Genomic DNA, 14845 nt, shown 5'->3' on the forward strand with positions numbered 1-14845 from the left:
ATTAGCATATGTTGATATGTTGATATGTTGTTGATATTGGTTGATATTGTAGACTAAATAGATTCTTGAATATTGATTGAAAACAGATTGTAGACTAAATTGAAAACAGATTGTTGATGTTCATAAAAAAATACAAAAAAAAAAAAAAAAAAAACCGTAGACCAGACCGTTCTAGAACGGTCTGGTCTGGTGTCTTGACTGGTCTGGAAAATTTTCAGACCGGAATTTCTGGTCTGGTCTGATTTTTCTGTCAAACCACACCAGACCGGACCGTGTGCAGCCCTAGTTGCTTCCACACTTCTAGCCCAAAAGCTCTCATGTTAAAGAATGTATTAGTGAATATAACATATTTTGTGGTTTTAACCATCAATTTAAGTTTTTAATTAATATGATTCCTTTACAGATATGTTATTATATATCGATGATAAGTAAATTCAAAATAAAAGGAGTAATTACAAAATATATCCACACCATTGTGGAAAAACATGATTAAAAATGTAAAAGGGTTGTTTTTTTGGGGACAATATGTGCTTTTTTGGTGCGTGCAAATGTGTCACACACGTCTAATTTGTCCATACATTTATGGGGCAATTGAAGCCATTTGTAATGCGATTCCCTTTGACAAATAATGGCTAGTGTTGGATATTTGAGAAGATTGAAAATGATATATACTCTCTATTGAGATGAAGTTGACCCATCAACAATTTTTAGGTACTCTATCTCCTATTATAAATATATAGTGTGATTAGTGAGTGTAAGAATATGAGTAAAGGTCCAACCTTTATAAAATGGATGGACCCTATTTGGTCCCCTAAATTTCATACATCTTTCATAAGCATGCTTCTAAGTTTTGAGGCACTTTTACTTGTAGTTCACATGTGAGTCACCCCTTTTTCTTTGATTCAATTTTTTTTTTTTTTTTGAAATGTTTACAAGAATAAGGGGAAAAGATATTTAATAGATATTATGCCATAGGATTTGATTTGGGAAAAAATTTCAATTTTCGTAACACAAAAATTTTAAATACAATTTTTTTGGGACTTATGTGAGTTTGTTTGGTGAAAAGAATGAAGAGCTAATAGCTTAAGTGCATCTTTCGTAGTGTTATCACTAACTAGCTAGGGTATGATTGGGTAATATCTGATCTTATTTTAGATGGACCTACTAACTCGTTTGATAATCGGTAAATAATGAAAATAATAATAGATAGTTAATGTAATAATGGTAGAAATATCTATTAACAAGTTTAATAGTCATGGACTCATTGTTATACTTCTTCAAAAATCTCATTTTTTTCACAAAATTCTTATTAATGAATTACCATATAAACATGTTGTATTAGGTGCTAATGGAAAATTGTGAAGAAAAAAATCTTTTTATGATCAAACTTTTATTACCATAAAAATGACATGATAAATATCATAAAAATTTACACTATTATATAAATTATTCTTATTTTCACCCTTTGATATCGATTACTAAATAGACCGTATGAATAATGAAATAGTATGGAGATGAGACATGAAAAAAAAAAACATTTGGAGGTGACAAGTAAAACAATGGAAAAATTACAATTAGCAAACATTTTATAAGAAATCAAATTTTCAAGCCCACAATATCTTGTCTTGTTTATATTTAGAGTTGACCCCTTCAAATTAGTTTTATATAAGTGATAAGCAATAATAATTTGTCCTTAAGTTAGTTGTTTCCAACAATTACTACTATATGAAAACGAAATATTATGTCTATTTTCTACCTACTCCTCAACAAATATTGAATGAATTGATTTAACAAAAACAAATTTTTCTCACCTTTTTTTTATACCCCAACAACCCAAAATGGTGGATAACGTAAACAATTAGGAAACATTATGGGACTTTTACCACAAGAAAATGTCTCCAAACTACTTTACCAAATTCAGTGGTAGGAAACTCACAACTAAACATTTTGCCCCCTTTTAAAAAGTTATTTATTTTATACTTGGATTTTATTTCGGTTAAAATAAATATAGTCTTCTTATAAAATTTTGGGTTCATATACCCTTTTCATTCTTTTGATCTAGCTTATAATAATAAAAATGACTTTTTTTTAAGTTTCAGGGTGTATCTTTTTTATCACAGAGTAGACTAAAGGGATGAGCGGAAATTAAGTAAAATCGAACTCAATATTTTTTTAAACTGATAATTACTCTCCAACAGAAATAAAACCCAATTTTTACTATGTTTGGTAATACACATTTGATCTAACTATTTATTCACTTTTAATTATATCAATACAATTCAATTTGTTTGTCTTAATATCCTAAGAATCCAAATAAATATCAAATTACAATTATATACTATGCGTAAATGTATCAGTATATTTAATTCAGATGATTAAATTCGGTTCTCAAAGTAATATAATTAAGATGACTAAACAATAGACTAGACGATTTTTTTCAACATGAATTGATGAAACCAACCAACTAAAGCAAGAATATTTTACCTTTTATTTACCGACAAATCCTTATATTTTCTCATTTCATCATTTCAATCTTATCAACCTTTTAAATTATGCTTTTCTAAATTCCAAAAAAAATGGCCTTAACAATTTAATTAGCCTTTTTTAGTGCCTCACGTGCTATTAACAAATTAATAAGTGCCATGTTCATCGCACGTGCTCATAGTCATGGAGCCAATCACGGAGAGAGTGGATCATTATCATTTATTCTTCATTCATTTCTTATTACAATAATCACAATATTATCATTTTTTATATGTAAATAAACCATCACAAATTATCATTAAAAAAATTAGTAAATACAAATAATTAATTATGAGCATATAAGAAAAAAGGGCCTAAGTTTGTAGAACTTCATAACTAAATCACACTTCAAACAAGTATATTTTACAAAGAGAAAGTAAAACTATGAACATATACTTCAATGTACTTTGAGTTTACTATTAAAAAGTAATATGCTGTAAGAAAAAAGCTGACTTTTAGTAATAAATTTAAAAAGACAGATGAAGTAATGGCTATACATCAAAATGTTTGTTTAAAATGATATACTAAACTATAATTTATTGTTTCGATATGATTTGAGATTTAAAATTGCTCGTTTCTTGTATTGTTATATGATTTTATTGGTTGTTTATTACTGGGTAGATTAAGGGGCCGGCAGCGTCGGACTAAGTGAAAATCAAATTTAAAATCTTTCATAGAAAATAATATAATTTTTCAACTGGAACAAGATTTAATTCTATTATGGATATTTTAAGTTGTCTTTAGTTTCTTCTATTTTACTCCACGAATGTTGGTCCATCAAGCTAGAACTATAAAGAGTCTTTATGCCTTACAAAATTGAAAGTATAAAAATCAATTTTTTTTTAAAAAAAAAAGGCAGTTTTATTAGTCCTAAAAAATATGGAATCCCTAAGTTCATGGAAAAGGAGTATAAATATAATAAAATGGTTGTGGCGTTGTGGGGATGGCCCTAAGCTGGGACGTAAATACTATCAATCTATCATGCATTCATACCATACATATTAAGTAGGATATACCACCTGCAGGCCAGCATATCTAATTTAAAAAATATATCCATAATAACAAGATTAGCTAGTGTACTTTACCCTAAAACACTTTCATTTATTAATTGGGATGGTAATTAACAATTCTAAATACATTGGCTCGATCCTCAATTCTCAAATTAGAATTAATGTAACAAATCAAATCCAAACCCCATTAAAACGTCCTATTTTAAATTATGATTATTTGCCTATAAATTACAATTTTTAAGCCTTGACTTAATATTTTCTATGATATCTCGGTTGAGCTTTACAAAGGATTGATAGAATTTATCAACAAGGTGCATTTTCTGTTTATGGGAGCCCATTTGCTAAGAACTCCTTAGTTATGTTTAGTGGACATCCTGAGATGTTTTCCTGGGTGCGCACAAATGAGACCAAAGTGCGTTAAAAAGACTTATTTTAGTCTGTGGGGTCAGTTTACAGCCTTCATAAATAGTCACCAACAGTCCAATATAAATAATCCATTAGTTTTCGATCAAATTTCAACGACTCAAGTCATACCTCTCTACGCACCAATATAGAGTAATTGCCTTTTTGCCTTCCTAAGTCCTAAATGCACGAATACATGATCTATCAATGTTTACTAGTAGACACAATTATGACATACAATAAGTGCGGCTGCACCACGCATATGCAATTTGGTATGGACAGTACTATACCAATTCCATTGAGGTTGGTATCGCATCATTTATCAAATATGATCGGTGTACATGCCCATGCAATGGTCCAGCCAAGTACTAGTACTCCACATTCCACAACCAACCTACTCAAAGGCAAAGCTGCTGTTTTTTGAGTGCACATTGCACGGGCGTTAAAGTGTACTGTTTACTATATCTCTCACACACTTCATAATCTATCTAATTAAACCCGTCATAAATCGGTCCATCAATTCGAGATCGGATCAGTCGAGTATGATCTATGACTCATAAATTCTTATTGCTATAAATTAACTAAAAGATACTGTCTCTATCCCTATGAGAATGTACCCAAATTATTTTGGGTGAAATTTGATAGAATGTGAAATTTGATTGGAGAATAAGATAAAAAACAATTAAATTATAGAAATGAGTGGTTAAGATATAGAGAGAAAATAAGTTTATGGATGAAATTTAAAGAAAAATAGTAAAGTCATTGCCAACAAAAAAAAAATTGTAGAATAAGTAAGACAAACTAAAATGAAAAGTAGTGCAAATTATAAGGGACAAAGGGAATAATATGTAATTTGTTCCATCAAAGTTCAAAAACAAATAATTTTCTTATTAAATTGAATTATTACGCTGAATTATTGACGTAAAATTAAAAATTCACCAAATTATAGAAAAATAAGTTGGATCGATCGGATTTCAATCAGACCAAATTTGGTCAGGTATTCTGGTCGAGTCAAAATTTATGAACAATTATTAAAAAGACCGTCTATCAAGCTCTGAAATGAAAGCAAACCAATCTGCCACTATTATGCAAACATAGTAACACATATCAATATATGATCTTTACAAGTTGAGATAGTAACAGTGAGCCGATAGCCCCATAGGTTAGAGCCCAAAGTTCAAGCCCATGTGGTTACTGGATTCTCAACTAGGCCTACTCGAACAAGACTACTCGAACTAATGCTTATTAACCACCCCACTCATAACATAAACCTTTTTCAAAAGTCTAATCTCGAGAATCATGAGTTGACTTAGTAGTTGAAGACTTTTATTTTCACCTTTATGACTAAAGATGGAGTGTATGATTGGAAACCCTGATCCATAAGCTAGCATACCTAACAAAATTTCAGTATCGTAATTTACGGCATGAGTAGATCATGAGCATCGAATGGCATTGAAGCAAAAAAACCCGATAAAAGGGCACTAAACTGTTCCATGCTCGTCTGTCCTCTTGAGTTTGTTACGCTAATCTGGTTAAAACCCTCGCATACAAAAAGAATGGGAGGCTTAAGAGACGAAACTGAGTTTGAATGTACAACTTGCATCCTATCCTTCATCTAGATTTCCACCCCAGTCCAACAGTGCCTTTATTTCCGACGCCTTGTAATGGTTTTCTTAGGCCTTGTTGAGTTTTCCCAAGTCCTTCCCCCTGTCAAAAAATTATAGTTAAGCTTATAACCACGTATCTATTAGCAACGCTTATACTAGGTTAGCACCAGTGTCATACACGATGATGATAATATTTTTCTAAAAAACATGTAAAAATTAGGAAAATTATATTGTTAGCAGTGCATAAGCAGTTATATTAATTGTCTTTAATTTTAAACAATAATCTGGCATGGATAATAGTGAACTCATTTAAATCAATTAAACCAAAATTAAAAGAAATGACATGAAGTTAGACCACAAGTGTTGATTGTTATGAGTACCTCTTTCCAACCCATGTTTTTGAGAATCTTTTGTGCATAGCTTCCCGATCCAAGGGACATTTCTAAGGCTTCAGCAGCGGCCGTTTCAACAGGAACCGAAACAGGAGATAAAGGAGGACTAATATCATCAGCTGACCTCTTCTGCCCCGGGGCTGCACCAAAGCTGCCGTGCAGTGCTCTTCTTTCAGCTGCTCTGTTTCTATATACGTTGGTTTTGTGCTGAGGAAAAAACGGTCATATATAGTTGTCATACAGAGTTTTTTATATAAACCGCTCATTATATACTATCCAATGTAAATTTGCAAGAACGGTGAACACAAAATCTATGTCATCTAAAACCTAGTCCTGCAAAAGCTATAACAAGTCATGAGCAACATGAATATATCCATAGACTAATCAATAAGTGGTGCAAGGTGACCGACTTAGCTCCGCGTGTATGATGAACCAAGTCGCTGGGCCGGCCCTATAAGGTGGCACAAGAGGGTCCTGTGCCCTGAACTCATCCAAAAATATTAGAAAAACGATGCTTAAATCATTAATGATTAAGGGTTTATAATAGATATATTAATAGTTAGGGGCGTATAATTAATGTTTTGCTCTGGGCTCTCAAATCTCAGGGTTGTTCCTTTCAAGTCGACTACTATCTCGCTATAAGACAACTCAACATTAATTATTAGATTTTTAATCAAATGACCCGAATTATAACCTAAGCATGCTCAAGCCTAGATTCTCTACAATCAATCACAAAGAGAAGAATGTAGTATTAGTGCAAAACTATATCACTATTGTTATCCATCATGATCTCCTCACCTGGAAGTGACACGTGTTTCCCCGATTACCCTACATCAATCAATATCACTTTAAAGAATGTAGTAGACTTGTGTTGAGGTACAAGAATATACCTTTTCATTAACAAAGGGTTTATCAAGGCATGAACTTGTATGCTGTTGAGAGGAAACGTGAAGTGCTGCTTTGGATTCACATGCTTCATCTATCTCTTCAATTGACAATTCAGGAAAGCCCCATTCCCTCGTTGGATTTGAAGCATCATAACTCGATAAGCTTGCTAAATATCTAGCACTTGGAGTACGCAGCTTATATACTTGCCCTGCATAAAGACCACTTCCAATGTTACGGCGAGACACTGACAGTGACAGACATAGGCTAACATGTTTTGCAAGGAGGAAAATATAGTAAGATGACATATACTATAGAAATCCAAAAATAAAAAAAATAAAAAAACTTGTACCTGGCGACAAAAATGTTCCTTATTTCGATAGAGCCAAGACTTATAGATCTTTGGTTTTGGATGGACTACAGTAAAATGACTCATCAAATCTTGTGCACTTCTTATTTTTGCAGATGGTGTTTACTACCAAGGATCAATCGAAAACAATCTCTTTATTATGACTAACATGTACATAACAAGGGTAAGATTGTGTATACCGACCCCCAAAACCCACCTAGGTGGAAGCTTAATGGCATTGGGGCAATGAACTTGGGGACAAAAAGTAAAAACTTAATGCTTCCGAGTCATCTAATAAGGTTACTCATCATATCACAAAATATTTTTTTGAAGGGTGCACCTAAGCGCTTTCAAGTATGAACCAATAAAATACTACATATTCACAGAAGTAGATAATTAGAATCGGAAACATTTTCAAAAAAGGAATATTTTAATAAAATTAAAAGCTATAGCTACTAATGTTATGAAGTATACATAAAAAGAGAGAAAGGTGAAGGAAGAAATTCTATCCTCCGGTTTTATTTGATTGTTATGGTTTGACATTTTAAATATTCACACAAACCATTTTAACTTTCTTTTTAACGATTTATACTTAGGAAACACATAGTCAAGTGGGATCTTATTAGATTCATTAGAAAATGTAATTTCATAATATATAGTACATTTTATAATTTTTACATAATGATAATTCAAGATATTAATGGTTCACTATGTCCATTGGCAAGCATGAAAACTGAAGTGTAACAACACAATAAAATGAAGGAAAGTATATCATATTCTCAAATTTCTAAATAATATGAGGTTGGCGGCAAACCTGATCTAACCTGCACTAAATCAAGATGAACCTTGCATATAGGAGCTGTTCTCAAGCGGCCACCATGAGAAGGCATAGAAGGATGAAGCTTGGCAGAAGGTTGCATTAACCTCCCCACTATTCTGGCCACGGGAACATTTCCTTCTTTTGGGGTCATTCTTACAATAGACCAATCCCACATATCTATATAGCGAAATCTTGCCCCCACCTCATCCTCCGGTTGGACGACTTGACCATACTGAGCTTGCCAGTTTTCTTCTTCCCATGATGCTTCTGTAGAAATTGTAATAAGATCAATACAGAAAACGAAACACAATCACATAGGTAGATAGCGGCGGATCTAGCGTGATGTCCCTGAGGTAAGTTGACATCGCTTAAATCCAAAATAAAATCAAATATTATATGTAAATATTCCCTAGATGAGTTGTTAGAGTAGTGTCTTTCACATATGTGACCAGGGATCAAAATTCAATAGTTATTTTTTACTTAAATTGACATCACTCGTTTTTTTCTAGATCCACGACTGCAAGCAGATCATTTCAAGTCAAACAAAGAAAATAATTGGCATGTATATCTCATTGGATCTTAGTAAAAGGGTTGCAATAAGCAACACGAGGTGTCTGCTAATTCAAAACCAACACCCATTAAAATCAAATAGACTTATAGAAGCATCAACATGCTAATCCAATGTCACATGATTCGCTAATTTTCTCGCGAATCGCGAATCGAAAAAAGTGAATTATGGTCAGTTTTAAGCTAGTTTTTGGTCATTTTGAACGAATCACGAATTTGAAAAGCGAACTAGATAGCAAATTATATAACATTGTGCTAATCTCTATATGATTTTACCATTTTACCAAGAAGTAAAAAGACAATATAAAGAATAGTAGTACAAGACCTTCGTATGAGACACTAGCACTTGGATCAACTGCAGTGTTATGGTCCAAATTGAGCTCATTATCCCCATGTACAAAGGGGTCGTTGTTTCCTACAATAAAAGTTAATTAAATTAGATATAAAAAAAATTATTTATGCCAACATATGCAAATATCATTACCATCAGAAATCAGCATAGAACCATCCTTATCCTCTGCTTCCCCGGGCAGCAAAGAGTCATCAGCAGCATTACATGCTGTACTTGGATAACCCGACAAATAAAGTTCAATTAATGTATCTTCTAACCTTTGAGGGAAGCAAAAGGAACAATGGTTAACCATTTAGAAATAGGGGCTCTGACAAGATGCAATAATAAGGTTTACCTCAAGGTAGCTACCTACCATTCTGATGGTGGTGGATTATCGGACAACTCGTTAGTGCACTCGGTTGAGCCTATAATATTCATTAAAACAAAGTGTAAGGAAAATCGCAACATTTTTAAAACGTCAAAATATCAGGTTTGTAGTAAAATCAACATTAGGATTTAGTCATAACACAGTCATTAGGTAAATATGGTGCACCAGGATTCACATTTCACAAAATGCCACAAAAGATGAAGAAATAGTAAGTAACGAAAAGAAGACTGCAGCAAAAGGAAGAATAAGACAACTCCCTAATTCATCAAAAAAATTAGAAAACTAATTTTAAATAAAATTATTTGGTGACTTTCACCTTCGATTTCTAGATTGTTTTGTCCACATCCTTGATCAACCTGCAGCTGAGGTTCATTGAAAGCAGAATCGCCTATGCGTTCAACATTTGATTGATGATCCTACACGGCAAAGCAAATTGATGAAGATAATCATCTAGCCCAAGGGAAAAGGAAGTCATGTGACTGATGGGGCCAAAAATTTATAATTCTATGGTTTCGGTCATGTTACTCGGACTTTTCATTTTGCTTCACTTACCCATGTCTGATCCTTGATGCTCAGACATTGGTATGGCACTTAGACACTTCATTTTAGGCGTAAAATTGAATCTTTGAACGTATCCGACACTTGGACACGTATCAGTATCTACCATCAGACCTGAGTCCAAGTGACAACAGTGGACTATATCAAAGTGGCTCATCAATAACATGAGTATTTTTATGATGTTTGCTAACAAGTTTCGATTGAAAGCAACCTCTTTGTTCTCCCTAAGTAAAAGAGTGAGGTTGCGAACATCTGATCCTTAAAACCCCACCAAGATAGTAGCCATTAATGAAATATGGATTGTTGTTGATCTACAGCCAACATAACTATGCTAGGATATAATATGAGGCAAGGGAAAGATCAAAAGATTCTAATACCTTATTATAGGAAGCTAATAGTATGTAATTTCCATCTTCAAATTTGTAATAAAGTCCATCTCTAGTACTGTAATACCACCCAGCAATTGGGTCATGATAAAACCCACTTCTGCATCATCCAAAATTTTTCATAAGGCAAAACAATAACATCTCAAAAAGATGAAAATTTAGCAATGCAAATTGCTCAAACCCTAGATTTTCCATTTTTGAACCCAAAAAAATTGATGGGTAATTCAATTTCATATAAATTCACCCCAAATATCAATGAAATCACCATTTAGCAACAAATAGGCAATTATTATTTACTTTCATCAATCAGAAGAACATAAATTTCATCTCTTTTTAACAATAAAAGAATTCATTGTAACTATCACATCAATTAAAATGAAATTAGAGTGATATGAACAACCAAATATACATGGAATTTGAAATTAAATAAAAAGAAAAATTGGAAGAAGAAGAAGTGGATGAAGAAAACCTGGCATGATAGTAAAGCTGGGAATTATCATCCCAAACAAATGAATCATCTTGATTGCACTGTTCTTCAAAACAAAGATCAGTTTCTTTATTGCCTTCCATTTTCCCCCTTTTTCTGGGATTAGGGTTTTTATTTTAATTGTTATAGATGAGAATTGAGATACTTATTTTATTTTTTGTTAGTTAAATTATTTGTTTAGAATTATTTTTCCAATTTAAGTTTTGTTGGTTTATATAAATTATTATAATATTGAATTTACTGATTTCTTTTAATATTTAAGGGCACCTTCAGAGTTTGTTTATGCAACTAAAATTTCCTAATTTCCTAAGGGTTAGATGATTACACAATTTATAGTATATCTTTTGTGAAAGTCAAGATAGTCTATTATTGAATTTTTATAGATTGAATGAAGTTTTGTTGTTTATTTTGTTTTATTTATACATTTGTTATTTTAAATACGGCTTTCTATTAAATGATGTAAAATATGTAGGACAAAAGAGTTGGAGCATATGAATATACTGTTGTAATTAGAAGTACAATTGTAAAAGTATACACGATGTGAGAACCTTTTCATCTAATATATTTGGCATAATAGTAAATATTTTATCATGTTGACTTTTATACCTTGTTAAAAATTTACTCTAATAAAAGTTTAAACTGATAATTAATATTTTAAGATATCTTATAACAACTATATATCTAAGTTCAAACTTAACCTTGTAGATAAGACTTTCAAAATTCGCAAATTGGATAGGTGCATCCTCAATGGAGTTACATGTACCAGCATGTAGGGGTGTTCAAAATCGGATCCGTTTTTTCAGATAAAATGCGATTCGGTTTCAAACCGGATAAAACCGGGTATCCTGAATCCGGATATTCGGTTTAATCCGGGTCAACCTTACGTTTGTTTATCTCTATTTTTACTTAAAATATTTTTCTATATAACATTCAAATACAAACTTTCCAAAAATATTTAACTTAATTAGTCATAAAAGATTAATTAAGAAAATTAAAGAATAATATTATTGTTCATTGGTTTAAGTAAAAACAATCATAAAATTCAAATACTAACTCTCTAAAAATATTCAACCTAAAGTTAGCTTAAGAGATATCATTATTATTTAATTTACGAAAAAAAGTTAAAATAAATAAATAAATAAAACTGGATACCGGATAGTCCGAATCAGGTTATTATGAACACCCCTACCAACATGTATGACGATGTAAATAGAAGCAGCTGGACTTATATTTTACTACACACATCAATGCATGCATATACATATATAAGGCATCTTCTAATTATCACATATAAGCACTAATATCCATCGGTATTGAAATGGAAGATTTAAGGATGTGCTTGGTGAAAAACAATAGGTAAAACTATAATAAAAAAAAAACAGAGTAACAAAAAAAGCAATAAATACACATATAAGATGTTTTATGAGGTATCTTTGATAACTTTTAAAACAAAGTTGTATATTATTGATCAATCAACTTACATTAATGATTCAACCTCACACACCACTTGAAAACATTCTCTTAAGCAAAAAGTTTCTACCTTTAATTGAAACTCACTCTAATACAATGAATAAACTCTAATGGCTATATACCCTAGTTATCTTCTATGTATTAGCCTCCCTCTTATCTTCTCTAATCTGATTTAAGCCTCCTTTTTAGTCCTCAATACATTAGAGTAACCCTAGAGTAAGTACAAAACATGCCCTCCAAGCATAGATCAAAGACTAGAAACCCGCCATTTCCCCGAGTACACCAAGCTATTCGAACGAGAGCTTGGTCAGTAGCATTCTAATCTTTGGATCAGTTGTGCCTCATTGAAGACACCTTAGCTTCCTTCTTTCTCCTTGCCTAGTTCAAGGCATGAACTAATTAAGGCCTTTCTTGAGGACCTTCGTGCCTTATTTAAGGCATCTCTTGCATTGTTCAAAGCATTTCATTTCCTCTTTCTTGATCACTTCAAGGAGTGATCCAAACCTCAACCCCTTATGCCCCATTGCACACCCCAACATCATTCTTTAGTGTACAAGTCATGGCGTAGGCTATGAGATGATCAAAGTCCTCTCCCACACTAGGAGATTTAGGACTAAGCACAACATGTATTATGAGAATGATAATCAAAAGTTAGTTTAATTTTGATTGAAAAATCATTTGACGAGTATCATAATCGTGCTTGTTTTACTTTAATCATCACATTTAATTTATAAAATTTACTTTTACTATATATTACCATCTAGAAAGGTTCTATTAGGCGGCAATATAAAATTATGAATAAAATTCTTTAGTAAAAAAGTTAAATTTTGGATTTTTAGAATTTTTAAATTTTAAAAAAATTAGAGAACTGTTTACTTTTCTTATTTGGAGAATAAGTATTACTTTAAAAAAATTAATTAATTCTCATCGATCTTCTTTCTTTTGTCGATCTACCTGTAATTAAATAAAATTAAAAACATCCAAGAAAAATTAAGTCGATGGAAGTATCGAGAACGAACCACATAATCCAATGGAACAATGACCTTTTTAAATCATTTCAAGAGTAAAAATAAATGAAATTAATGGAAACGTCTGGGAAAATGCAAGCAACCATTAATGGCACCCCACACCATTAACGTAGTAATTATGACCATTATAGGCATGCATGTCCCACTCATAATTTGTTTTCGTCCCTATGACACGAGGTCGGCTACTCACCAAACTAAGTATTAATCTATTTTGGAATATTAGTTATATCGTAGTTATTAACATTATTTATTAGTCAAAATTATTTTATATATTGTGGCTAATATGTAAAAAAATATAATTAATTGAAATTTTGTTTGAATTATCTAATCGCATACTTTTATAATATTAAATTTTTATATAAATAATCAAAATAACATATTGAGTTGTAACAAGTAAAATAAAACTATTGTAATGGAACTTATATGCTTCCAAAGCTACTTAAGTGTAAACTCACGCTAGTCGATTGAAATAGCAAAGATGGCAAAATGGAGAATCACAGGTTAGTATGCAACAAAGTTTGAGAAAGATTCTCACTGCGTAAAGAAGAATTATCAGTCTCTTTTGCTTATAAAATTTTCTATCTTACTCCGAGTCAAAGATGGCAAAATGGACGAATTTTTTCTTAGATCTTTATTTTCACTACCTATTTATTGTTTATGAATTCGCTTATCAATATATGACCATATGTATTAGTAAATACTTGAATATTTTTAAATCATTCTTAGCTTTCATCTTTTAATGCCTAGTCTATTTTTAGCCAATCAACTCGTGATTTGGAGGTGAACTTATGGTATTAATATAAAACATACTAAACATTGAAATTTACACGTGTGTTAAACTAATTCAACTACTATTTTTTAGTGTTATGCATTATATAATTTATTATTAATAAAATATCAATTGATCTGGAATAATATAGCCTAGTAGATGTGAATCAAATGTAACTCATGATTCATGGTATCAATAGTAAGGCTTGAACTTGAAATAATGTTGTCACACACCAAGATTTTAACCTACTTAACCAGTTCACTTATAAGCATATTTAAATATATAACTCGTTAAAAAGCTGTTCGTTGACGCCATTGAACAATATTGCATCCTCCTGATGTGCTCGTTTTAGAGCACATTTATAATCCTATTATAGTGTCGAGTCTTGTTTTACATTGGTTTTATACATATTCCACTCCATTTTACCTTGTTCTTGTCTCTGAGGTGCTTTAAGGTTATTTCAGGTACTTTCGGAGGCTTCGGGGTAAAGTAGCACGAGTTCGAGGCATAGACACCATTATTGAAGATGAGACGCACATGCCGAAGCTTTCCCAAGTCATCCCTAAGGTCCTCGCAAAGTTCGGAAGCCCTATGATGCTTCAAAGTAGCCAAGGAGTGTAAATCACACACCATTTGGCCGAATTGGCCCTTGATTCGGTCGAATGAGGCTACGAAGGATGATCGTTGCTCGAGAATCACTGGAAAGGTCGAATGAAGCTAAATTCGGGCGAGCAGCTGACCATTCGGGCGAATGGTGAAGGCCTTCGGGCGAATGGACCTTAATGACCAAAGAAACAAGCTCAGGACTTGCTGGAAACACCGAACCATGCCCATTTGGGCGAATTGACCACCATTCGAGCGAATGCCCTTCCT

The 14845-nt window shown here is 32.1% G+C and overlaps 1 protein-coding gene across 1 annotated transcript; it reads right to left on the minus strand.

The window, feature by feature from the left end:
• Positions 1–4686: 4686 nt before the first annotated feature.
• On the minus strand, positions 4687–10905 carry LOC130800175 (uncharacterized). The gene is made up of 10 exons (XM_057663566.1): positions 10688–10905; positions 10210–10318; positions 9591–9690; positions 9260–9311; positions 9040–9164; positions 8881–8970; positions 7983–8255; positions 6825–7030; positions 5923–6141; positions 4687–5642 (listed from the first exon to the last, which is right to left on the minus strand). The coding sequence occupies exons 1-10, from the start codon at positions 10786–10788 to the stop codon at positions 5547–5549; spliced, it is 1371 nt and encodes a 456-aa protein (XP_057519549.1). The 5' UTR covers positions 10789–10905; the 3' UTR covers positions 4687–5546.
• Positions 10906–14845: the final 3940 nt, after the last annotated feature.

The sequence above is a fragment of the Amaranthus tricolor genome, chromosome 14 (genome assembly GCF_026212465.1).
Source record: "Amaranthus tricolor cultivar Red isolate AtriRed21 chromosome 14, ASM2621246v1, whole genome shotgun sequence".
NCBI lineage: Eukaryota > Viridiplantae > Streptophyta > Magnoliopsida > Caryophyllales > Amaranthaceae > Amaranthus > Amaranthus tricolor.